General features: G+C 37.9%; 1 protein-coding gene across 3 annotated transcripts; it reads left to right on the forward strand.

The window, feature by feature from the left end:
- On the forward strand, window positions 1-26,216 carry slc16a4 (solute carrier family 16 member 4). Of its 3 annotated transcripts, none has more exons than XM_066644586.1 (10): window positions 1-323; window positions 3,802-3,912; window positions 7,162-7,288; window positions 7,634-7,766; window positions 8,297-8,440; window positions 8,551-8,712; window positions 9,040-9,618; window positions 15,386-15,597; window positions 19,678-19,771; window positions 21,547-26,216. In XM_066644586.1, the coding sequence occupies exons 2-10, from the start codon at window positions 3,890-3,892 to the stop codon at window positions 21,750-21,752; spliced, it is 1,680 nt and encodes a 559-aa protein (XP_066500683.1). In that variant the 5' UTR covers window positions 1-323; window positions 3,802-3,889; the 3' UTR covers window positions 21,753-26,216. The 3 variants fall into 3 exon arrangements, with proteins under 3 accessions (XP_066500683.1, XP_066500685.1, XP_066500684.1); XM_066644588.1 differs by lacking the exon at window positions 1-323 and adding an exon at window positions 1,115-1,222; XM_066644587.1 differs by lacking the exon at window positions 1-323 and adding an exon at window positions 3,159-3,396.
- The last annotated feature ends 63 nt before the right edge of the window (window positions 26,217-26,279 follow it).

Raw genomic sequence — 26,279 nt, forward strand, 5'->3', positions numbered from 1 at the left:
CTTAGAGGCTGCAGCAGTGCTCCAGTGTGTGGCTGCAGTGAGAGCAGGAACCATGTAGCACTCAGCAAAAAAAAGGCAGTAAAATAAATCCACACACGGCTCAGAGAGCAGGACAGGACAAACGAGCCGGGAAAGGCAGCTATGCCCAGGCGTGATGCTGGAACAGTGTGTAATTCGGGGGGGTCTGTGCTTGGGGGCTTTATGGATGGAGCACAGTGAGAGAGAGAGTAGATGACCAGAAGAGGAAAGTCCCGACCTGCCTGCTTCACCAACTGACCTGAAATACACCGAGGAGAATATCCATGACTCGTCCATACAGTGAGGTGATGCTACACTTTTTGCACTTGTTACGAACAGTTCAAAACAAACTGTTGAGACTGTGGGTCACGATGTGTAGGACATTTTTGTTAGAACTTGAATTAGTGGTTTGTTTTATAGAGTTTGGATACATTTTTTATTCTTCTGACTACTTTTTAATCGACGGCATCATTTGAAAACAGAGGCCATAACCACATTACACAACATTACTGAGAATAACATGTTCTTCACCTTAAGAGACGTTAAACGTTTTGTTTAAACGGTTTGTCTGATAAAGTTGGTCGGGTTGCTTGTTTTTAGAAAGTGGCGTTTTTTGTAATATAGCCTATATTTACAAGTTAAATATATTCAGTTGTATTGCTTTGTACATTTAGACCAAATGATAATACAAAAGAATGGCGGCCAATGCACTTTGTAGGTGATAGAACCGTACTAAATTGTTCCACATAGTTCTGAGGAGAATTATGTGCTTTAGGAGGGTTTTCTCCATAATTGGTCTCTCTTTTATCTCACACTTAACGGCTTTCACTTCAGTCTGACCCATTATTTATTGGCAAGTGGCTTCCTATTCCCTTACCCTCGTCATTATGAAAGAAGCTGAACGTATGGAAACGAGACTGGGGTCTTATATATAAAACGAGCCGAGTGAACTATTGGCGCTTGGGTGGTCACGTGACCGTATGGGAGTTTTTGAGCTCGCTAATAATTTAAAGAATGGCTTGTGTCCCTTCTGTACATTGGGTGAAAAATCTGTTACTCTCCGTCTGCTTAGTTAGGAGTTCAACCTCTGGTGTGTTTGCTAAGAGGATTATTCTGATACCTGGCTTTGATCAGGTCTGAACTGAACGTCAACTGATGCTGTGCGCCTCTGCAAACACAGTGGACAACAGCGCCAGGACAGCTGGTCAGTACACTACTCTTTGCCATTACCTCTCAGATCTCCGGCCTCATAACAAACAAATAATGGTTGCTATGCAAATAAAAAAAAAGTAAACTGAGAACACCTCTGATTTGTTTCATTTCCAGTGAAATCAGTGTCAAATTAAAAGCAGAATATAAATATATTCCATTACAGAGAAGCCTAAACAACTATATATTATTTTTCTTTTTAAATACAGAATATTCCACAATGTGCCTTTGTTGCATGTTTTATGGCTTCGATGAGAGATATTATTCAAACAAGCCTCCAAAGAATTCAGTCTTAGAAGTTGGTTGCATTTCTACATTTCCAATTAATTAATGTTGAGGTTTGTGTTCAGGGGTGGCCAGTGGTTTCTTTGATAACACCAGCAGCTTTTTTCATTTTTTCCCCCTTTTCTCTGTTACAGCGTTATGACTACACATCCTTTCAGACCCACATTATTTAGTTGTCTTTCCATCGTCAAAGAACAGAGAAAAACAACTGTGGAGCTGTTCTAAACTCCAGTTCAAAAAACTCCGGTGGTTTTCTCTTTCCTACAGAATTTCATATACAAGGAATTCATGTTAATTTCATTATTTTATATATAATCCATTAAAAAATACCTCCTGTAGACCGATAATCCACTGGCAACTAGTCCCTGGCTTTTGCAGCATACAGGATTTACTTATAAATGATCATTCAAGAGCTCAGATAATGGTAATTTTACAAAGAGATTTTTGAGTTAGCTATATAATTTAAACCCAAAGTCACGGCAGTCAGATGGGAGGAGAGGTTAGGGGTTTTCCTATTGGACAGATTGGAGCTGACAAATGCTGCTGTCAAATACCACCAGGTGTGTTAAAGCAGGAAAAAATTTAACTGGTCAGTGGAAGAGGAGCTGGGAGACACAGTTAAAATAACTGATTTACTTTCCTGACATAATATTTTATACTGCAGTCATTGTTTAAATCACAAATTATCTTTTGTCTCAGCGTTTTTCTAAATCTAAATTGCCTATGTTCAAAGAAAGTGTAATCATTATAGAAATTGCTACCTTCTTTGTTATATGAGTTTAACCATGAACCACGAACTTTCTACATATGGTAGTTTTCTCACAAAGGGAGCCAGTCAACACTTTGTATGATGTGTAAACATGCATTTAGCACTTTGTCAGTTGGTTCCATGAAATTATCTGCTTTCAAAACTGAAATTAAACTATACTTCTAAGTTATAATTAACCACTAAACAGTACAATAAAAGGCTATATGTGAATTCTAAGTGCATCTTTAAACTCAGCCAGAGCTCTGTTTGAATCACAAATAAGTTTTGTAAAATACAGATGTCAAAATTGGTGGTGTTTGCACACTTTTTTGAGCAGGGCCAAACAAAATGTAACTTATTAAAATTTCCTGTCAAATCTGTTTTATTAAAGTTATTTAAAACTTATAAATATGCTTATAAAAGTTGTTTTATGTTTATAGTTTAATGTGAATATTAATTTCTCTGTTACCTTGTCCATCCAACTAGTGCACTGGAAATTCCTGCTAAATTGTATTGGAATGGACGTCATTGTCCAGAATATTAAAGTGATGTTTTTTATTTGGAAGGCTCCTTTAAATGTCTTTGCACTGTCCTTCCATCTGCACTCCAGCACCTCACACAGGCCAGCAGTGCAGTAGGGTGGAGATAAGAGAGGGACACGTCCACTGATACTGTAGTGGAGACTCTTGCTCCACCCCCCACCCCCCAGCCCCCTCTAGACAAACCGTACTCTCCTCCCACTACAGACAAACAGCACTCTCCTCCCTTACTTCTTCCCTCCCTCCCCCCTCCCCTTCTTTGGAAAACACTCTCTTCACTGCAGCATGGGCTGGCTGCATTTCATTGCAGCACTGAGATGATAGAGAAATGCCTACACCTTGGGAGGAAGTACATACTACAGTAGTATAGGAAGTAAACGATAGTTTTACTTGATTGCCAGGATACCTGATATTTCAACTTTTTTTAACAGATGCCAAAAAAAGCTGTGTCATTAAACAAAGAAGTTTAGCTACTTTGGGTTGTTTTTCGGGTTGATGTGCACACCTGAATTTTAGAAAAGCAATAGGTTGCAAAAAGTGACTAAAGTACCACTTTGCTAGCTAAGAGAGCTGTCCAAGTGGATGACATAGAAATGGGTAAGCTAAGCTTTTGTTCTGCTCCCTCCTTGGCCTTTCTCAAGGACAAGGGATGGATTTCACATTGCTTTACACTTGTTTTTATCACAGACTTTCAAGGCACTTGCTGCAGTAGCTGGTTTTCTGGTCATGAATATAGTTTACCTCAGCGATGATAATGCCAAATTCCCAGATATACATTACACCAAATGAATTCCTTATTTCAGCACATCAGAACCCCTCAGAAAAAAGAGACACAGACATTTTTGGGAATGACTCCTCTTTAGGTCTTTTGAGAATTTCTGCAGAAACAGGATTGGCTAAAGTTTGAAAGTTCATTTGCAAACATGTAGCTTGTGTGATGCCTTAAAGACTTAGGAATGCTCTGTTAACCATGTTTGTGTGTTGTTATTTTTTGCACAACAGGTAAGACAAGAACTTCAAGCTGCGTTCCAGACCAAAAGATGGCACAAACTGTGTAAGGTTTCTTTGTGTCTTCAACTGGAGTAGAAATATGCTTCCCAAAGAGCATAATTGGTAAGATATACTTGTTGAGTTTTGTCGAGTTAAGTTTTGGTCTTGAGTTTGTTGGTTTTTAAAGATTTGGCAAAGTACATTTCTTACAGAGTCTTTACAATAATGCAAAATCATTCCTCGGTGTCATAAAGTGGATGACTTGGCAGTAAAATCTTTAGCAAGCTTTTAAAAGGTTTAGGTTGTTTTTCTCAAAATCAAGTCCTTGTTTTTTAACTATGAGTTTTAAGGTAAGGATTCTGTGGCTTCTTATCAACATCTTTAAGATACTAAGATTCAGCATCTTCTGTTGTTGAGTGAACCCTGAGCAGTGTCTGTTAGATAAGACCCTGTGATCAGATTTTGTCATTAGCTATGTACTACATGTCAGAGTTTCTTAGTTTTAGTGAAACTTTTCATTCTGTGTTTTGTTTCTTTCACTATATATTGTAACTCAGTTAACTGCAGTTTTACAGATTTCTCTGTGATCTTGGCACTATCAGCAAAGAACTTGCGTCGGAACTTGCATGTTTTTTCACACTTTGAATTACTTTACACCACCTTTCTCCTATATAAATCACTGCCACTATAGCTGCAGGTTTTCTTCTCTATTTCATGAAAGTAGTACGTGATAAACTGCTACATGCATTTGAGCTTTTTGTGGAAGGTCTTTCTGAGAAGTTTCAAATTCTGGTTCTGCCACAGCACTATTCAGCATACTACACTGCATGTTGCTTTACAGGCTACAACTCTGGGGCTATTTTAAGTTTAAAAGAGCTCTGAAGACAGACTTGACTTTATGGATTAATAGATTAGGTTTTTTTTTTTAACATGACCCCATAACTTCAAAACCTAATCACAGAAAAATGCAAGCAATGCTGAAAACCTGTGGTTAAGCTGGGTAAGAGGAAAGCAGAGAATATGCTTTTCTTACAACTTTTTTTAATTTTATTTTAGTGTAACAACTAAAATATAAGCTGTTAATATTTTTTTGAAAATGTCTGATTATAGACCATGAAAGTAATAGGAAAATCAAGACTTTTATTTTAATAAAAATAATATAGATTTTGCTATTATATTTCTATTGGATTATGTAAATACCTTAATTTATCAAAAACCCACAGAAAACACAGTGGGAACTGTGTATGGATGTGTAAATGAAAAAAAAATATATATATATATAGTTAAAAGTTGCTCCTTATAATATTATATTTGCATATTTTGTTATATCAGCTAGTTACAGCTTTACTGTAGCACTTACCATAGTGCAAACAATATTAGCAACACTGCTAGCACCTCTAGGATACACAGACTGTTGTTTACACCTTTGTCAAAATATCATGACAACAGGAATGGTCAAGATAATGGTAAATATAATATCATTAACTTTAGGCTGAATTTAACAGTGTTTTGCTTTCATCGTGTTCTGCACTTGTGTTATAAGGGATTCATAAAATTCAACTAAATGTGTTAAAGAACACAGATTATTTTGCTGTTTTGAAATATCTTACCCTAGCTGACATAGAGGTGAGTGGGAATCATGATAGTTTGTACCTGTGAATTTCCTTATTCACCATTGTTGCAGATGTAGAGCTTTCATGAAGTTTGATGGGGGGCTACAGTACTACAGCACTCAGCTACAACTCTCCAACCACACATACAAGTACACACACCACACAAAGACACATATGCACACACACCCACACGCTCTGGAGCAGCCTGTGAAAAGCACATGTAAATAAATGCTTTTGCCTGCGACACACAGGCGCAATTCATTATTTTCTAATCCGCTAAGCAGTTTCTGCCTGATTTGGGCTAGGCCTCTCAACATATCTGTTTCTGCTCAAGTTCATTCAGCAACTCACAACATTATGAATAGTTATTTTTTAACATTCTCATTACGGTGTTAGAAATATCTCTGACTAATATCTGGCTGTGTTTCAGAGTGCGTTTTTATATTATAGTGTGTCATGTGAAGCTGTTTTCTTTTGTATCATATATTTAACAGTGTAGCACTTTTAGACCCTGTGGCGGTTAGAGGTTTAAGGGCACTAGGAGTTTATTTGCATCTACAGTATACCTGTTTTTCAATGCAATGGAATATAACAGAGGCATGTTTTGAACTGCCTTTCTATTAAAGTAGAGAACTGGATGTTACCAGATTGACTGGGTTTCTCCCAACAGCTTAGGGGCAGAACAGAACAGAACATTCAAGGCTTATAAAAGATAATATTAATTTACAAATTTTATATTTAATTACCTATAACAAATTGTTTGTGTCTCATCTCAAAAGGTACCCACTAGAAAAATGCAAAATGCTGACAGAGACAGGAGACAGTTGCCTACTGAGAAAGAAAGTGATTAAAGATTTACAATGACTGCAGTAGATGTGACCCTGAAAACTCTGGTAGAAGTATGGAATACTTTCTTTAGCCTAGATTACATTTAAACAATGATTCAAAAAAATAAAATACAAAACAAAACATGGTTCCAGTTAAACAGTAAAACACAATATCTCAGTGATGTTACATGTTTATTCTGGATTTTTCAATTGCTTTCAAATGTTGCCTTTAAGACTCGGCCTCTTTTGTTGACTTTTGTGATTGAATGTTTGAACCGGTTTGCTTAGTCAGGTGGTTAGATTGTCTCTGTCATGCATATGTTCAGTTTCCCTGCAGCAATTTGAAAGCAAGGTTAATCTGATAATGACCAGTGTTCTCACACAGTGCTTGGAAGACATGTCCCTGATTTGTATTTCATATGTTATAATATGCTTTTTAGGCAGGTGGCACATCCAAAGGAAGGTTGAAATCCAAATGAATCCCTGAACCTAGGACTTCCCCACATGCTTGTCTTCCTCCCATATTACAGCCTGGTGCCATCTGTTCTCTATGTAAATTCCTATCCATGTCCACATGATTTTAAAAGAAAACAAGGCTCATTAGACAACCTCCTTAAATTGTTCTTGGAATAGCCAACATGGCCCTTGTGCACAGGTGAGCTCCGGGGATCCAGTGCTGTTGTTATCAGTTCAAGTTTTGTCCATCCTTAAACCAGTGTCAGTAGGTTCATATCACTGCTGAATGCTGGGAGCACCTCACACGTTTTACTGTTTAAGGCCACAATATTTCCAGCAATAATTATTTGACCTTTGTCAAAGTCAATCAGATTTCCTCCACATAATCAAATTTATTTGGTTGTTACTTTCACTGGCTTTTATTTTTGTCACTGATTTTTAGTTGAATATAAATCACTGTGGGCTTTTTTTTTCAGTGAGGGTAAAGCAGCCAAACTCACCCAGTATGAGCAAAAGGTCAAAGCAGCCAAGAAAGAGGAAAAGGAATTATGTGATCCACCGGATGGAGGATGGGGCTGGATGGTGGTTCTTCACTGTTTTCTGGTATGTGCGAAGAAGCAATATGTCTGGTTTTATTGCTGTAAAATAACACTAAGACCTGCAGCTTGTATGATTCTATGATTCTAAATGGTAAAGTATAGGCTCCCATTACTTTTAACACCAGTACAACTACTGGAGCTAACTAACATCAGACATCATGCCATGCTAACTAACTGCAGATTTGTAGCATTGTGGGTAATACTGCTGCTCTCCCATGCAGTAGGCTTGATTCTTTAAAAATTACAGCAAGAAAGACTTATTTTCATTTGTTCTGAGACTCCTGAATTCTTAGTTCAAGACTAACTTTAATAACACTGTCATTCATTTGTGCTGTTTCCTGGCTATTAGGTGAATGTCTTGGTGATGGGCACCTTGAAGAGTTTTGGGATCTTCTTTGTGGCACTGCAGGATGAGTTTGGTGGCTCATCCGAAAGTATCAGCTGGATTGGCTCCATTATGTCCAGCCTCAGGCTCTCTGGAGGTAGTTGTGCTGTCCTCATAAAGTTCTGTCTCACCAGGCCCAAAAATGAACATACATTTTTGGGGTTCAGGATGGGAAAAAATGCAAACTTAAAGTGAATAAAATATAATTTAATTTACTTCATAACCAGAACACTCGTGTCAAAAAATACACAAAGTACTGATTCTTCAGAAGAAAGCCAACATAATGTTGTGTCTTTAACCAAGCAACCCAAAACAAACCCAGAATTCTTCAAAGAGAAGGGAATAGACAATGAATCTTGACTGTACACATTTAAATGCCTGTGTTGTTAACCACTACAAGAGAAAAAAAGGTATAGGTACAAGGTCAGGTTCTCAACTCTTTCTAAAGTACAGTTAAGGTAATCAGACAGACAAAAATGTCAAACAGACTTCTGAATACAACCGGTTTTGTTTCTTTGTCTCTGTACAGTTTGAATCTGTAGGAAATATTTACTAAAAGTAAACATGGCTGATGTCACAGTCTATAATAACTAGTCTGCATTTTTCACATTTTTTACGTTCCCACAGGTCCTCTGGCTTCTATGGCCTGTGCTAAGCTAGGGAACAGAATCACTTCCATCATGGGTGCTGTGCTGGTCAGTGCAGGCTTTCTAACCAGCATCTTTGCTACCAGCGTAATCTACCTATACATCAGCATGGGGCTGGTGGTAGGTGAGTCTTATAATGTAAAACTAGATTATTTGTACAGAGTTGAAATGAGGCACAGTAAATGTGTTATCCTGAAATGTATCTGACACATTTTTACTGATATCTCCTCTCAGGTCTCGGCTTTGCACTCTTGTACCAAGCCACGTCTGTTGTAACTGCGACTTATTTTCGAAAGAGGTTAGCAACAGCATACTCCATTGGTCGCTCTGGTATGGGTTTGACCTTTGCCCTCGCCCCCTTTACCCAGCTTCTCCTGGATCAGTATGCATGGCAAGGTAAATGTGATTGAGTTGCCCTTAAGGTTTTAATTCTGTGACACGTATGCTTCATTGTGTGAGTAATTGTGGTGAATGTGCTATTAGCTGGTATATATAAAAAAAAATGTAAAAAAAAACATAAATTAGCCTTATTTTCAGTGTTGGTTCTATTGTAATTACTACCAAAGTGTGCAGCCTTAAAAAACTACATCACAACAATTCTCTAAAACCAGAAACTATAATTAAACTCAGCTCTTGCTGGATAATCTTCTAAAAGATTAGTTCAGCGAAGAAAATGTTCGTTAATGCTGGTCATATTGAACTACTCTGACTGTCCTTGTCCAGGAGCTCTGTTGATTTTGGGTGGCCTGATGTTGAACCTGGTGGCCTCTGGAATGCTGCTGCGGCCGATACATGTGCGGCCCGCTGCCTCCACTTCGATGTCCTCGTCCAGCCTCCACAAAAGTCTGACAGGTTCTCTAAAAGGACCAAAGAAGGAGCCTCTTCAGAATGGCATGAACGGGACGATGTCTAATGGCATCACCAACACACATTCTTCTCAAACCTTTCACTCTGATACACTGATCATAGAGAACTCGTCCCTTGGGCAAAAAAACCTTCAAAATATGGAACTTAGTAGCCTGGTCCAGAACGGTGTCAATGGATTGGACAGTGGCCCAGTAAAATTACACCCAGAAACTAATGGCAAGACTGATGTGAATTCATTACTGCATGAGAAGACTCCCCCCAAAAAATCCAGAGTCTTGGACTTTTCACTCTTAAAGAATCCTTTCTTTTGCATTTATACCTGGTCACTGGTCTTCAGCCAGCTAGCTTATTTCATCCCCTACTTCCACTTGTCTGCAAGAGCGAGGAATTTGGGCATTGACCCAATGGATGCGTCCTTCATCATATCTGTGGCAGGTAAGTCTCAGTGGGTTGTAAATGTATTCTGTATTTGACTATATTGTTACATTTAAAATCTCACTTATTTGATTGGTGACAATTTTAATATGATGGCATTGCATGATATTCTGTGGCATAAAACACATCCCCTACTAGGAACATTTGCTGAGTTGAACTAAATGGAAAAGACAATACATTTTCATTTATTTTTGCACAGGCCTCTTTTATGTTTAAAGGTTTCCCCATATTTTCACACTGAAGATCAAAAAATACATGTAATCTGACCAGAGGTGCACATAATTGTGATTATGAATGTAGTGGAAAAATAGTTTGTCTTCTTCAAAGTATACCTGTTGTTATTACTCCGAGTGAATACAGTCCTTGTATTTTATTAGTTGTAGAAAAACGTTTGAAAGCCTTATATGTGTAACATATTATAATTTAAAACGCAAACATTCTCCTGCTCTTTTGTCATTTTATTTAAATGAAAACTTAAAAATGAATTATTTTCAAAATTGCAAGTGAGAAAAATGTATTCCTCACTGCTGCATAATCTATTTGTTCTTGGGGATAATATTGTATCCAAAATACATGTTAATACAATTTGAGAATAGTGGTTTCGATGGTAGGGATCTAAAATATAACACATTAATACAAAAATATTAGGTGTTTTTTATATTAATTGACTAATTGTATGTATGTATTTTGAATTACAATTACATGTTATACAAACGCTTCCAGTCTTATTTGTAAATCTAATACATTTGAAGAGCTTGGCATTTGATCAAAACAGAATACTGTACCCAAATATTGCTGCAGTTTTCTGTGAGCTAAGCGACTAGTCAGCGGAGCAAGAGTAGATCCTTGCACGTGCTTATCTTTTGAGTTCCCAGCCAGACATACAGAGCACTACAGAGAGAGAGAGAGAGTATGGTGTGGTGTACTTGGACCACTGTACTTTTTCTTTGACAAATTCTAATGGTTGGTTTAAATGTAGATATAAAAAAAAACTCTGTCAACTGCACATTAATTATTTGTGAGCTGCTCAGAATCTGCAGGCTTATGTAATGAATGTTCTTACATAAAAGCTGAACTTTACCCCAGTGGCCAGAGTTGTTGAGTTCAGAAGTATCCTATTGATGAGGCTACACCATAAGAAAAACTAACAATAATAGCCTTTTCTCAAATATTGCCAACTTAACAATCATTTGGATTATATTAAATAATATAGTGATCCTCCATCTTTATATGGATGCTTTTTATTTTATGTTTTAACCATAACATAAAATACCATAACAATGGTAAAAAATGCATATTGTCATGATGTATTGGCAAGAACTGCACATTTGGTGGTCAAACATGTGCTACAGTTTTGCCTTTAATAAAATCTGGCAGAATATACTGATCATAAATTTTTCAAGTGAAATCAATAGAGTGGGCCACACTGGGCAAGGCTTAAATGAAACCTCAAAGAAAAGTATAAACATTATCTTGATATAAGGTGTACAATTACATTTTAAAGTGTTTTTATATAATGTATAATTGCAATTAATAATTCAATCATTCTCCCACACTTTTGTGATTTTATGGTAATTGTGTAGTTTTAAAAATGACAATTGCCATTTTAATCAAATATAAAATTACTTAAAAATTCAGTAGTCTGAAAATGGCAAGTGAGTTGAATTTATTATTTACTGCATTTGCATGTGCATCAACTTGTTCTGTTAGTGATGATAATAATATAGTTTTGGTTTAGATTTTGATGCTAGCTGACATGAACGTTTTTTATTGAACAACAATATTGTCATATTTTATACTATGCAACAGTTACCATAAAATGACAAAAAGCGTGAGAATGTGCACCTAATCGTATAAAAGATAAATTAGGGGTGATACATGTATATTAACATATAAGCTGAGCAATTGATCCTGTGTTGAGGCACATTGTTTAACAAAGATCATATCGTTGGCATTGAGCCTGCTATTCTAATAATTAAATGTTTGCTTGCAGTGATCATCTCTTATAGCCAGCATGTATTGCACTTTCACAGAAATGCTGTCTAGTGAAGCCCCTCCCTTTTCAATTCAGAGCTCTTTTGAAATGGGACAGCCCGGATCAGATCAGGCGAGTACAGCTGAGGCCACTAAAAGCGGCTCCTGATGGTGGGCGGCTTACTGTCACTGAAGGGGGGTGGGGGGGGTGTTGCTAAGCAATGGGCTGAGTGGCTGCCGTGGCGACAGGAGGGCTTCCCAATGCAGCGGCCAGCTCTAGAGTGGCTGACATTGTACTGGGGTGCACTGAGGCAGCAGCAGTGCACAATAGCGAGGGGATGAGAAGAGCCAAACACGTTTGTGTTTTTAATGAGTGGGCCGGGAAATTGGACATGCATTCGGGCCCACTGCTCCCTAGTGTTTACTCTTTGTCTTGCGTTGCTGTAGTGGGGAGCATTGCTTTTTGTGGCCATTCAAGGAACTCCATAAAAGGCGTGAAACACCTGCCACATGCCTCATCACTGGACATTAGACGCTACACAGTAGACAGATATGATGTTCTATGACTCTATTAGTATCTATGAATATTCATAACTGAGAGTCATATTATTTATGATGTGCTTGCATGATTTTAATTCCTAAAACACTTTTTATAAAATTCTGGGGTTGTTTCCTCATCATCTGCTAGCTGTTCTAATGTGTTTACAAAGCCCCAGTGACTGTAAATGGGTAAAAACACAAAGTGTCTCGGTTCAGTATGCTATGCTTTCTCTCTATGTTTACAGAAGTAAAACACAATTTTGTAGGTTTTTAGACAAACAAGAAACATCCAAACATTGAAAAGCATGAACTGAGATAAGGATATTATTCTCTTCCTGCTCCATAAGTGGATAATATTGATTTAATTTTGCTGTAGATGGAAGTGACTCTAAATTTGAAGAGAGCTAACTGCATGAAAGTAAACACAGACCATTAAACAATTGCTCTTGTATTGTTTAATTGCTATTAAACAATACAACTCAAGTAACAATGAGTTTCTGTTGTAATTCAACTTCAGCCACGTACAAACAAGTCATTTTTTCTCCTCAAATATATTTCTCCTCACTTTCCACCTTAAATGACACCGAACATAACTACGCTACTGAACATAAAAAAACCAGAGAACAAACCAGTTTCCCCACAACCACAGACGCTCCCTTTAATAAAAAATTAGACAAATTTTTGTCCTTATAAGACATGCTCATATTGTAAGTTATCTGAAGTTTTATCTTTCAAAAGTTAGGCCTCTCGGTGTTGGTGACATTTATATTTACATTTAGAAAACTGGATGGCAGGCTGGTAAAAGGAGGGGATAAAGTTTCTTTTTTGTGCTTTGCTATTCAAGTCCATTGTGAGGAGCATGACAGAAACAGCTGTGAGCCTCACTAGATCCTCTGTGGTTTAAACACACAAATAATTCACCAAACTCCTCTGTACTCAAGTGGGAACGCACCAGGAGATTGCCTCTGGTGATGCGCCAAGGACACATAAACACTGACCAGCTGTTTCGCTTCATGTCTGCCCACTGCTAAGAATCCCACAGGGTGCACTGTAATACTGCCACTGCTTTAAGAGTTGCTCTGGTTTTCAGGCCTGACCGCATTGACTTGCTTTGTGAGTAATGTAGCATTTAGACACGCCTGTGTTTGTATTAGTGTTTTGAATTCATTTGACAAAGACAATTTTCACATTCTGCACACCTCCTTTTAATTGCTGGTGTCAGGTCTAGCAAAGTTTTAACTGCATTCTAAAATTATCCACATTGTTTGTTTTATCTATCCCTTTAAACGTCCTTAAGCTACATTTAAAAAAAGATTTGTGATATAATGCAATATTTCCTGAATATCTCACTGTAATATAATATTATATAATTTTCAGTCATTTTCTGTTATTGCTTATACAGTTCTGGGTCACGGAGGATCTGGACTCCAGAGCAAGGCAGGAACACACCCTGGACGGGCACCAGCCCTTCACAGGGCGACACACACACACACACACACATGCACTCACACTTATGGACAATTCACCTACAAACGTGTGTTTTTGGACCATGGGAGGAAACCGTAGCACCCGGAGGAAACCCATGCAGGCACAGGAAGAACACAACAAACACAACACTCCCTTTAAATTTAATAATGACTTCCCTAAATAACTATCCCTTCAAAGGAGGGATGCGCTGATATGGGAATTTTAAACCCCTATTTTTTTTATATATCTGCAAATATTAATACCAAGACTGATACCTAAACTTTTATAAAATGTAAAAACTGAGTAGGATCCATATAGTTTGGCATTAAAGAATAAAACAGTAATCCATATTTCTGCTGTGATATAAGGACAGTAAAATGAACCAAATGCAGATAATGCAGCGTTGCATTTTTCCACAGTATGATTTCTAAAACTTATTTGAAATTTCTGTCAAATCTGCTAATATCATTAAAATTTCAGTCCCTAATTGAAATACTGTTAAATAGTAAAACTAAATATTTCTAACTGAATCATAAACCTACATTGTATAGTTTGAATACAGTTAATAAGTGTTTCTTTAATCACAATTTGCAAAAAGGACCACTGTATTAGTGTGCGACTGTGCCTGCAACTGCTGCCATTGATCTATATACATTTTGCTGTTGTTTTGTTCCATTGATCTGTGCAGCCATGTTGCCTCATATCTTTTCCAGAGCCAATCAATAGCCCACTACAGCACAGGCCACTGAACTGCGGTGAATTCCATACAGCATTGCCCAGGCAATCACCTCCCCCCCAACTACTGACTCCAAAAAGCAGAAAAACAATCTCTTTTTTGAAGCTATGTTGTTAAACATCTTATTATGTCTTCTCCTTTTCCCTACTGCAAAAATTAAAAAAATCAAGTTCGAAGGCATATTTGTATGCACATGTGAAACAAATGGCTATACAGGACTGACTGGATTTAAGGCTGTACAGAGACTGTAGCCTTCTCTCTCCAGAGCTGGGTATTGGATTGATTAATGCTTCACAGGGTCATGAAGCTAGTGATCCAGGTCTGGAGCATATGCAGATGTCAGACGTCACAGCAGCTCATTCTTCCACAAAGAGTATACAGAGCTGCTCTCTTTCACAATGACACAGAGTTCACTGCTCACTGAGCAAAACTGATTGATGCCCTGGGTGCCATTTACTCTGAGGGTCAAAACAGCCATTGAGTACAAGAAATTTTTCAGACGGTAATTCTCGGAGGGCGGCATGGTGGCGCAGCAGGTAGTGTCACAGTCACACAGCTTGGGTTCAAGTCCTGCTCTGGGTGACTGTCTGTGAGCACTAAGAATGATCCAGCACCCAAATCATATCGGCTCTGTGGTGGTCCCCTGGGGGTCCTGACCATTGAAGAACAGAGAGTGTGTCAGTTATCATTATATTCTTTGTACTGTTGCCCACTGCTTTATAACCTCATATTGGTGAATTGTTCTTATGGTCTAGATGACAAATGAAAAGAAATATTTTATTTGTGAAAATAACCACAGAACTTGTGCTGAGGGTCCACGTTGTGTTCAAATAAAACTGCAAAAGCATGTAACAAATACTGTAATCACAGTCTAGATCACAGTACATTTCTTTTTCATTTCCCTGGCCATTACAGACTCAAAGTGGTTAATTTGGGTAAAGCTGTTGGCCCAGCTCTGTAGCTCATACACACTGCTGATTATAGATGACCCTTTTGCACAGCTGTAAACTGTGTCAGTGTGTAATTGCTGACTTCTTCTCTCCCTCTCAGGTATTACAGAAACCATGGCTCAGCTGGCCTCTGGCTGGGTGACAGACAGGAACCTAGTGCATAAATACCACTATCACAAGGCGTATCTGATCCTGTGTGGTGTAGTGAACCTGCTCTCCCCCCTCGCCACATCTTACATACTGCTGATGGTGTATGCTGTCTTTTTTGCCATCTTCTGCGGAGGCTACATGGCACTGCTGCTCCCTGTCCTGGTGGGTAGTGAATTCACACATAGAATGAGCACAAACAGTAATATCAGGCTTTAGTATCAGTCATAAGGATGAATTCTGAGGGTCTTGTACACTCATGAACTCCTGTACTCTCACATTTAGAAAACAGAAGCCACATATGAAAGGCTAACAGATGTAAATACAGTTGATAAACTGATGATACATGAGTATACAAGTTGTGATTTATCACTAGCCAGGAGGATTGCAGATATTCAAACACACAAGACCAAGTTTGAAATAACATTACAAGTTTAATGGTAAATATATATATAAAAACTTCTGTGTACATCTTGGTGGCACGGTGGCGCAGCTCCAGGGACCTGGAGGTTGTGGGTTTAATTCCCGCTCCGGGTGACTGTGAGGAGTTGGTGTGTTCTCCCCGTGTCCGCGTGGGTTTCCTCCGGGTGCTCCGGTTTCCTCCCACAGTCCAAAACACATGTTGCAGGAGGATTGGCAACTCAAAAGTGTCCGTAGGTGTGAGTGAATGTGTGTGTGTCTGTGTTGCCCTGTGAAGGACTGGCGCCCCCTCCAGGGTGTATTCCCGCCTTGCGCCCAGTGATTCCAGGTAGGCTCTGGACCCACCGTGACCCTGAATTGGATAAGCAGTTACAGATAATGAATGAATGAATGAATGTGTACATCTTTGTAATATCTTTATATCTATAATGTATGGGCAAGCACTGTCAGGAACAATGTATAGTTAGTAGGAATTTTACAAATGGTATTTAAGAGTATTATTTAAACTAAATCTGGATTAGAATTACTATAAAACATAACGCTTATTTTCATAGTTTTGAAAGTGTAGTGAAATTAATTAAACCCAGACATTTTAAGCCCAGTAGGACAGTGTTAACATAAACATTCTATAAATAAGTCATAAAAAAGACTTTAAAATATCAGTTAAAAATCCAAATATATGACCAATTCCTCAGGAACTATCTGTTGATTTAGAGTCCCATTATCATCTGGAATTTAATCACTTGCTTTCATAGCTTGCCTCTTCTGGGTTATTTTGGACTAGTTCTATTGGTACATTCATTACATAAGCACAATGTAGAAAGGAATTATTACATTTCACAGAAACAGTAATTACTGGGATTTGCTATGCGGTGTTATGAAATAAGCGATACACCTGGTCTGTCAGAGTTGATAAATGCTATATTTTTTATAAGTAAAGTTTGTAGAAATCCCTGTTAATTAGTGTAATCAGCTACTTTCATCATTGTCCTTTGACAACCAGACACCGGCAATCTGAGTCATCATTAAAATCCAGCAGTTCAGAACATACTTCTGGAAACTGCAGTATGGAGTCAAAAAAGGTTCAAAAAGATTTTGAGTTTGTAAAACAATACTCACAAATGTAACAGACTTTGTAACTGCATTTGAGCAACTACAGACACGTAAAACTAAAATCCACAGATGTATTAGAATGCACAAATTTAAAAAAACAACAACAACAATAATAATAATTTAAATTCACAAATATGAAACAAAGATTTGCATTTGTAAATCAAATGTTGTGAATGTGTGAATCAGTACCTATTCAAATGGCTTAAAATGTGCAAGAGCAAACCTTTTTAACTGCACCAGAAACACATAAAAATGGGCCGTGTTCCTGTTTTTTTTCTATTATTTATTTATATGAAACAGTGTAAATGACCCCTTCAAGCTCCACTGGGCGATAACACTGTATTTGAAGCTCTGAGCTCTTGGTTACGTTTCTCAGCTGTTCACAAGGTCAGCAGGACGCCTCTGAACTCGGCCACAGCGTCCCCCACTCATGACGTATTTCTGGTTCCCCTCTAAATGTGTGGAAACACGGCAGTTCACTGGAAAAAAACAATTTTCCAAGAATCAGGAACGAAACCGGTTCAAGAACCAGAGTTCTTTTGGTGGAAAAGCGCTATAGTTGACAGAAACAAATCAGTGTTCCAATTGGTTAAACAAACCTCACGATCTGATTGGTCCAGCTAAAACGTTCCTATTGGTCCATCAATTGGCCGTCAAAACAGGGTCTTAAATCCGCAACTGCAGCAGAGAAGGTGAATGTGTGAATTTTTGTCACATTTGGAACCTTAAAAACGTCTGCTCTTGCACATTTTAAGCCGTTTGAGAAGGTACTGAGCCACACATTCACGACACTTGATTTACAAATCCAATTTTTTTTTTCATATTTGTGAATTTAAATTATTATTATTTTAATTTGTGCATTCCAATACGTCTGTGGATTTTAGTTTTACATGTATGTAGCTGCTCAAATGCAGTTACAAAGTCAGTTATATTTGTATTGTTTTACAAACTCAAAATCTTTTTGACCCTTTTTTGACTCCATACTGCAGTTGCTTGATCAAGATAGTACCCGGTAAAACCCACAGAAACTCAATATAGATTTTGAATGCATGGTACATGGGCTTTTGCCATAAGTGCATAGGTTTTTCCCATCTACTGAGCCTCTGCACTGTGTCCAGAGACTGAGATTGATAACATACTACAGGGGAGCTGCATTAGCCATTGGCTGGCATTATCCCACTCTTTTGGATTGGTTGTATTTTGCCTTTCAAGTATTTTAACAATCACTTAAAACCAATTTCCACACTGTATGGCAGAATTTCTTCCAGGTCCACATGAGAGCTATCAGTCAGGCTTTGAGGTTAGGTATGTCTTAAGACACAAGCTGTGTACCTGAGTATAACTGTGCAGAAAAATGTGAGATTAAAGGTAATTATCTTTCATTTGTTTTATTTTATTAATTTATTACTTTAATGTTAATTGAAATTATTCAATTCATTTAATTTTCTTTCATTTCCTTACATTATCTTCAGGTGCAGACCTCTTTGAACTTTTCACAAGGCCAGCACACTATGATTAAGAGTATTTAAGTAATTAGTGTCTTTAGCAGAGTTCCAACACACAGCAGTGAATTCAGGGAAATCTTATCTAGGTTTTGTTTTTATTGGAAAATCCATGATTTCTGCAGACAGACCCTTGGTTGTAGCTGTCAGAATGAGAAATGGAAGATTCTAGCTTCCCCCAGGGCAGGTGAAAATTATGAAGCTGAAATTTATGTCTTGTACCTTCACATTCAAAGCTTGGGTGCATTGAACCCACATATTGGAGTAGAAATTATAAATTGGAGTTTGGTAAAAGGTGTTCATAAGCAGTTAATGGAAGCTAAAGACAGTGAGAGATTTAAGTAAAAAAATAATTTTAAAGAAAGACAAATAGCAGTGCTGAGGAGCACAAAGGGTGCTTATTTGTGTCATACTTGTGGCAGTAAGTCTCAGTTTTCAGTGTAGTCAAGGGCTTCTCTCCTCTGGACCTTAGTAGCAAGCCTTGTCTTGATAACAGCCTATAACTGAGTACACTTCATAGAGGGACTTCAAAAGCACCCTCAACATTCAGAGCTGGGTCTAATTATATATGATTACTGTAATGTTGAGTCGAACACTTTACGTAGGAGCAATACAAGCATTAACATTCTCTAATAGCTTCTCTTGTGCAATTACTTTATCATCTGTTGCAAGATGTTGCCTTAGGGTAACAAAACCCTTTGTCTAAATAAACATATTGCCTGTATGCAAAATTGTGTGACAGTGAAATGTAACCATGACGCCATGAAGGAAATATAAATATTATTTGACAATTACAGGGTTGCACAGTGGCAAAACTCATAGTGTTGCTGTCATATGCCTGCAGTGTGCTGGGGTTGTGGGTTCGAACCCTGCCTCAGATAACTGTGAGGAGTTTGCTGTGTTCTCCCTGTGACTGCATTGTCCGCTGGGTTCCCCAGTTTCGCCTAGTTCGAAAACACATGCTGCTAGGTGGATCAGCTATTCAAAAGAATCCATGGGTGTGAGATATGAACTGGCACCTTGTCCAGGGTGTGTTTCTGCCTTTTGTCCAGTGAAGTCCAGGAAGGCTCCAGACCCACCATGACCCTGAACAGGATGAAACAGTTAATGAAAATGCTGTTATTTACTTATGCTGTTGTAATGCCCTAAAGCACAATACAGTCATTTTGTCATCTACAATAAAAGGATTTAATGTTTTTTTTTTCTCCAGGTTGACCTGGTAGGTGCTGATAAGCTGAACAACTCCATGGGGTTTTCCATGTTCTTTGTGGGACTTGGATGTCTAACAGGTCCACCTTTAGCAGGTAGGTGTTTTTCTCTCTCTCTTTGTGAAATCTGTGCTCTATGTCATAAGTGATAAATATTAGCTAAATGCCATATGTGAGCTCTTGAAATTGAGAGTGCCTGAGGTGCCTTCAGGAGGTGGTTAGGTTTTCGGAGGTGCCTGCCTAGTGTACTTGTTGACCCACTTTGTGTGTGCGTGTGTATGTGGACACATATCTGAGCAGTGTCACGTTTCGTAAGGGTAGGAAAAATCTTCCAAGAACAGATATATCTGCTTTTGACACTGCTAGGAGATCGTATCACCCCTTCTTTATTTAGCAGCAGGTTAACTTTGATTAGATCATGGATGTTTTACCGTTGACCTTTCAATTCTAAAGGAGTTTGCCTGTGTGAAGAGGCATTCACTCTAATTTTAGCTAAAGTGTTACCTTTACCTGCACCAACTGACGTAATTTAAGACCTAGCATATTGATCCTATTGGCATTATATTCACATTCAAAATTATGAGTGCATTAGACAGTAAAACACTGTTTGAAGCCTGTACAACTTGTCCACTGACAGAGCTCAAATTCTTGGAAATGCAACAGACTCTCTCTCACTCAGTGGGGCCCTGGGTGGAGGGGGGCCCTATTTAAATGGAGGGTATGCACACACTTTGGGTGGGGGGCTGTGTGTAGACTCCATTTAAGAGAAGGGTGTGGAGTCCTTGACCTTAGTCCCACATAGTCAGGAACCCCCTGAACTTGAGCCCCAGCTGGGGAAGCAAAATGTGATTAGTTAACCCCCATGTGGGCTTTTCCGGACAGAACCCTCTGTTGTTGACTGGCCCTGCTGAGGTGTTCCACAATCCACACTGACCTCTGCCGCATAGAAACCAAAAACACCCTTCAGCCTCCTTTAGATTCGGCTGTGTTTCCTATAGTATAGGCAGTTAGCAAAACAAGCAGAAAATTTGAAATTGATTCTTCGACAACCCCTAATTAGTCTATTTCCTTTCTTAAAGGAGAATCCGTTTTTTTCATTTGTTATAACTCGCCATAACGTTTTCGTAACGGAAATGTAAATAAAGTCATTCAGAATGGATTCATATGAAAGCAAGCAATAGTTTTACCGTGCTGGTGTAAAACACAAAAAAAAATTACATCCTTGCACACAAGTCTCTACCCTTGATGGATTTTAAAAAATAAGGTTTGGACTAAAAGCTTACTCCAAAACAATTCATTCATTCATTCATTATCTGTAACCGCTTATCCAGTTCAGGGTCGCGGTGGGTCAAGAGCCTACCTGGAATCATTGGGCGCAAGGCGGGAATACACCCTGGAGGGGGCGCCAGTCCTTCACAGGGCAACACACACATTCACTTCAAAACAATCACCATTTTAAATAACTTCATGTGAAGTAGTTTTTAGGCTAATTAAACTCTCCACACAGCTGGTTTCCATGACCCACACTGTGGAAATAATCTGGCTCAGTAGTCATTTGACATCAAGCCATATTAAAGGACTCTGTTTGCATCTTAACCACTTAAATATGCAAGGTTTTTGAATATCCCCAGAAAAGAGCTGGGTAGTTAGTTCTCTTACAAACATTGTTTAACTGCCAAATGATGTAGCACTGTCAGCAGAAGTGGGTGATGCCTTTGCATGTCACAGCAGAAGAAGTATGTGCTAGCATTGTAGCATTATGTGATTGGGAAAGATCTTGCTAAAGGGTGGAATGGTGGAGAAGATTGGGTTAAAAAATGGTTTCCATGTCTTAAGTCAAGAAAATGTCTGAACTTCCCTGTATCCTCTAGGTTTTCTGTATGACTACACTCAAACATATGACTGCTCCTTCTACCTGGCGGGTGTATGTTACCTGTTATCTTCAGTCTCTCTCTTCCTGGAGCCACTGGCCCAGCGCTGGCATGCCAGAAAGAAAAGGCAAGAGCTGCTCACTACAGAGCTGATGTGGAGTAATGGCTGCTTCTGTCCAGTGCCTCAGAGAAACGGGGTGGTTTAAAGGAAAACAATTCACAGACTGTGGTTCACATTTATCATCCAAAAGAGTGCCCCTGACCTAAGCTTTTGGGTGGACTAGTGTAACACTTGCTTTCTTGAGGAAAGAGCATTCATTTGAATGTCGCAGAGATAAGGACCAACAGTCTCAAATGCTTGAAGACATCGTACCTGATACTGCCTTTGGTTCCAGAGAACAGACGGTCAAACCAAATTATTTTGAAGTTATGCTAAAATAACAACCTTCCCAGTCAAAGACTCTCAGTGCATTTCTGGCCCAGTGACAAGAATAAGTACTGTCTTGTACATGGTATATTTTATTGTTCATATCTCTTCACTTTTTATATAGCCGACATGCAATACAACTGCTGTCATCAAAACAAAGTGCTTCCATTGTCAGTGCAGAGATCAGAAGGTTATCAAACAGACTGTATTCTATTTTCTTTAAAATGTTTCAAAACCATGCACTTTATTACATGCTGATTGTTCTCTATGCAGTTTGTGTGCTGGTTTGAGGTAAAAGGTTTCCCTCATATGCTGCTCACAATCCACCGCCGTTTATTTTTTAAATCACATCGCCCAGAATCCTGTTTTACCAGCGACTGTCATACACTAACATGAGGCACATCTACAAGACTTGTGGTTTGGTGCCAAATTGTAGTCATACCATTAACAGCTAGACAATAGTTGTGAGAATTTTCTTAAACAAGCTGCTTTACTTGTGCTAGGGTGAATATCCCTCCCATGCTTTTTAGCAAAGGGCTGAGTTTGAGATTTAAGTCACTGTGCATGTAGATATACCCAGTTATAGACTAGTTCTATTTACTTTATTATTGCAGACTACTTTATGTTGAACTTCCTGTAGTCTACCAATAATATTTGTCTTTTATGTACTGCTTAACTGTACTAATGTGATATGAGCCAAAGATGCATTTGAGATGGGAGCTATGCATTTTACCTTAAAAGGTGTAGAATTTCACTTTTTTGTTACCTTTAAAGTCATTGTTACACAAAGATGGCAGATTGATAGATGGTCCTCAAGTACCACACATGGTGTCTGCTATCAGATAGTGCCCTCTAGTGGCCCAGTGGTCTACCACTGAACAGGAGCGCTACTACTAAAGTGCTAAACCAGATGGATGGTTTAGGTCCCTTTTTTCTACAGGCCTAAGCAACTATAAATATCTGAGCTTGGTAAAGGACACAGAGGACAAAATCTTGCAGAGGTTTACAAACACTCCTGTTGAAAAACAAAAAGTTTGTGTGCTTTGAACTTTTTGAAGTCTTTTTACTTCAGATGTTTAAAAGTTATGATGCTTTAAGGCAGGGTTTTTTTTTTTAAATATATCATTTATTATCTAGGAAGGCAGGGCTTTCAGTGTCCTTGAACAGGTGATATAACTTTGACTTTCATCAAAGAGATAATTGTCAAAAAAGCCTCTAAAAGCGTTGCCTTTAGGGGGCCACAACTTTATGCAATTAATGGCAAGTGCAGAGATTTGCCAGCACAATGGTACACCACCACTGTCTGTGAGGACACTCTTTTTTCTACATGCTGAAATGTTAGTGTAAATTCTGGAAATGGTTCAGAAAAAATGTTGAAATTGTCAGTCTCAGAATTGTCAAGATTTTTATCCGTGAATGTGGGAACAGACATAATTCCATATACACTCTTACTATATTCTGATAAGGCTCTGCGGGCCAAAAATTAAAACAGGATTTCCATAAAAGTATCGTTTGTCAGCATTGTTTGTATTCCTGTCACTTGCCCCCCACCCTCAAACACACACACATTGATTTTATAAATCATAATTTTAAAGAATTGCACACACCAGTATAATGAAAAATTTTATTCATTTTTCTGTTAAAATGTACAGACATCTTCCATGAGAGAATACAAGCCAGAATATTAAAAACACTAGCCCACTTAAACGTCACCTTAATACAGGCATGCAATTCTAGAAAGAACATATATATATTGCCACTGCCGTAAGAAATCCTTGATTTTATATATATTTTTAAAAAACAATGTGAATATTCCAGCAGCTCTTTACATTGTTCATTTCATTTTGAACAAACCATTACATATGATCCAAATATTGTTAAACCGCATTGTATTTTCTTCCACTGAAATTTGGGACTGGTTTATTCCTTGGCTTGTATAGGCACCAGTTCATTCAGACAGTGTCAATATATCAAATATATAGCTTAAAATGAAGTTCAAGTACTTACGATTTTGAAGCAGTAATGATTTTCCTGATTGCTTTCAGAGGACAGAATTTACTAGCAGATGCGATGATGTTCATAATCCTACACCAGTAGTGATCAGGAGGGAAGAAACTGACAAGCTTTGAAAACCTAACAGCAACCCACATCACTGACAGCTAAAAAAATAAATAAATATATAACACGATCCAGAATATTACCATTTAAGTTCCCACAGGTAGCACTGACCACTGCAACCACAGCCAGGCCAGAGTTTCTCCATCATCCTGAAGAGGACTCCATGCAAAACTAGTAAGAAAAAGCAACAGGATTCTACATGAGAAAATGTAATAATGATGTTGCATATTATAAAACCACCAAATATACTTTACATCATTTAGCTCAGTGTATAGTTAGGTTTTATAATCTATATTCTGCCTAAATTCTCTTACTGAATATCATTCTATTACTATTAATATATCACATTACTATATTCTCTATCACAGAAAGAGCCTGGGAGAGTTATCAGTATGTATTTTTTCCTCTACACAGGGTTTATACAGGTTTGCTGGCAGAACTGAGCTGTGCATCACCGTTTTTACTATTTTTGTTTTAACATCATTGTAAAGTGCCTTTTACCTTGGATGAACACAATGGACGAACCTACCAAAAATAAATAAATAAAAATTATCCAAAACTTATTTACCATCAATTATTTTACATTGCATTAAAGGTTGCCTAGTTTATAAAGACTATAATTATCCAGTTAATTATTTTAAAATACTAAATATTGATTATTTAATGACATCACTGGTTAACGATACTTCTAACTTTACACTATTCACATGTTCAGTTGTGAATAAATTCTTATTCATTTCTTTAGTTTCTAAACAATGTGAGGGAAAGTGGTGACTCACTTTTTCAAATACAACTTAATTTTCCTAAGAAAATTGGGAGTTATGTCCTTAGATACACACCACTATAAAATAGGTTTTAATTTTGCATTCAGACAAACATTACCTTTCATGTTTGTTCATGGGACTGCAAAAAACTACATTAAATTACATACTGACAAGAATTTGCCTATTACTCTGTATCTCATCACAATTTTGTGTTGTGCCACTATTCAGTCTTATTTAGCTCCAAATTTTACAACTGTAGTCACCAGGCCTTAAAGAGTTTGCCTTTTATAATCATTGCTTTGAGTAATTAAATGAATGTACTGTTCATTTTTCCTGTTGTTCACTACCAATTTTATTTTTTACTGAAAGATTGGGACTGAAATGATGAAACAGGTTTATGTTAAACAAGATGTTATGAAATAAAGTACATGTAAACAAACATGAGCTTGTTTCGCATGCTCTTGTCCGTTCTTGATCAAATTCTCAGATCACTGATAAGTGCATTTTCCAAAGAGGGAACATGTGCAATTTAGTCCTAAATATTTACATCAAAACTGATCTATAATTTTTTTCTCCTAACACTTGTCAGCAAATTACCAGCATTAATGTAAAATTTAGGGTAAGTCTTATTTACTGCAAAATAAATGTATTTTACACTAAATGCTACATACCATTTATCATGAGTAGAATTTGTTTTTAGAAAATGACAGGTTGCTGTCCATCTCTTGCTCTGCATTTTAACACGGGTAGATCCATCACAGAGCAGGTATTATTTTGGTGGTGGACAGTTCTCAAGACTACAGTGACAGTAATATGTGGGTGGTGTGTGAGTGTGGGTTGTTATGGTACAAGTGGATCAGGCAAAGTAGTGAGTGCTGCTGGAGATAAACTCGTCTTTCATTGCTAAACTGAGAAATATCAAACAACCCAATATATCCAGCCAACTAACAAACTGTGCAGCAACAAATAAGGTAGTATCTGACTTCACATTTACAAGGTAAAACAACAAGTGTGCCTAATCGAGTCGCCAGTAACTGGGCACAGTGCTTGAAAACTCCAGCAGTGCTGCTATGTCTGATCCACTCTTACAAGCACAACACACTCCTACGTTAGTAGCACTGCAGTGCTGAGAATGACCCACCACCTAAGTAATAGCTGTTCTGTGGTGGTCCTGTGGGTGGCCCGACTAGTGCATAGCATGGGTTCTAATAAAGAATATAGTGCAACAGATGGACTACAGTCTGTAAAACTAGAGCTACAAGTGAACTGAGAGTACTGTGCAAAAGTTTTAGACACCTAAGGTTTCCATTAATTTAACTGATTTATCAATAATGTGGTGCTTGTATAAAACATGTATGAATAATTTGAATAAATACAACAAAAACAAATATATTACAAATTTACAAACCATTTCTTGTAAAATG

This window comes from Hoplias malabaricus, chromosome 14 (assembly GCF_029633855.1).
Source record: "Hoplias malabaricus isolate fHopMal1 chromosome 14, fHopMal1.hap1, whole genome shotgun sequence".
Taxonomy (NCBI): Eukaryota; Metazoa; Chordata; class Actinopteri; order Characiformes; family Erythrinidae; genus Hoplias; species Hoplias malabaricus.

Bases quoted from the DNA above. Each gene is read 5' to 3' on its own strand.
- slc16a4 (XM_066644586.1), top strand. From the start codon at position 3,890: ATGCTTCCCAAAGAGCATAATTG. The intron at 8,713-9,039 runs GTAAATGTGATT...GTCCTTGTCCAG, and splicing joins GGATCAGTATGCATGGCAAG to GAGCTCTGTTGATTTTGGGT. The intron at 9,619-15,385 runs GTAAGTCTCAGT...TCTCCCTCTCAG, and splicing joins CTTCATCATATCTGTGGCAG to GTATTACAGAAACCATGGCT.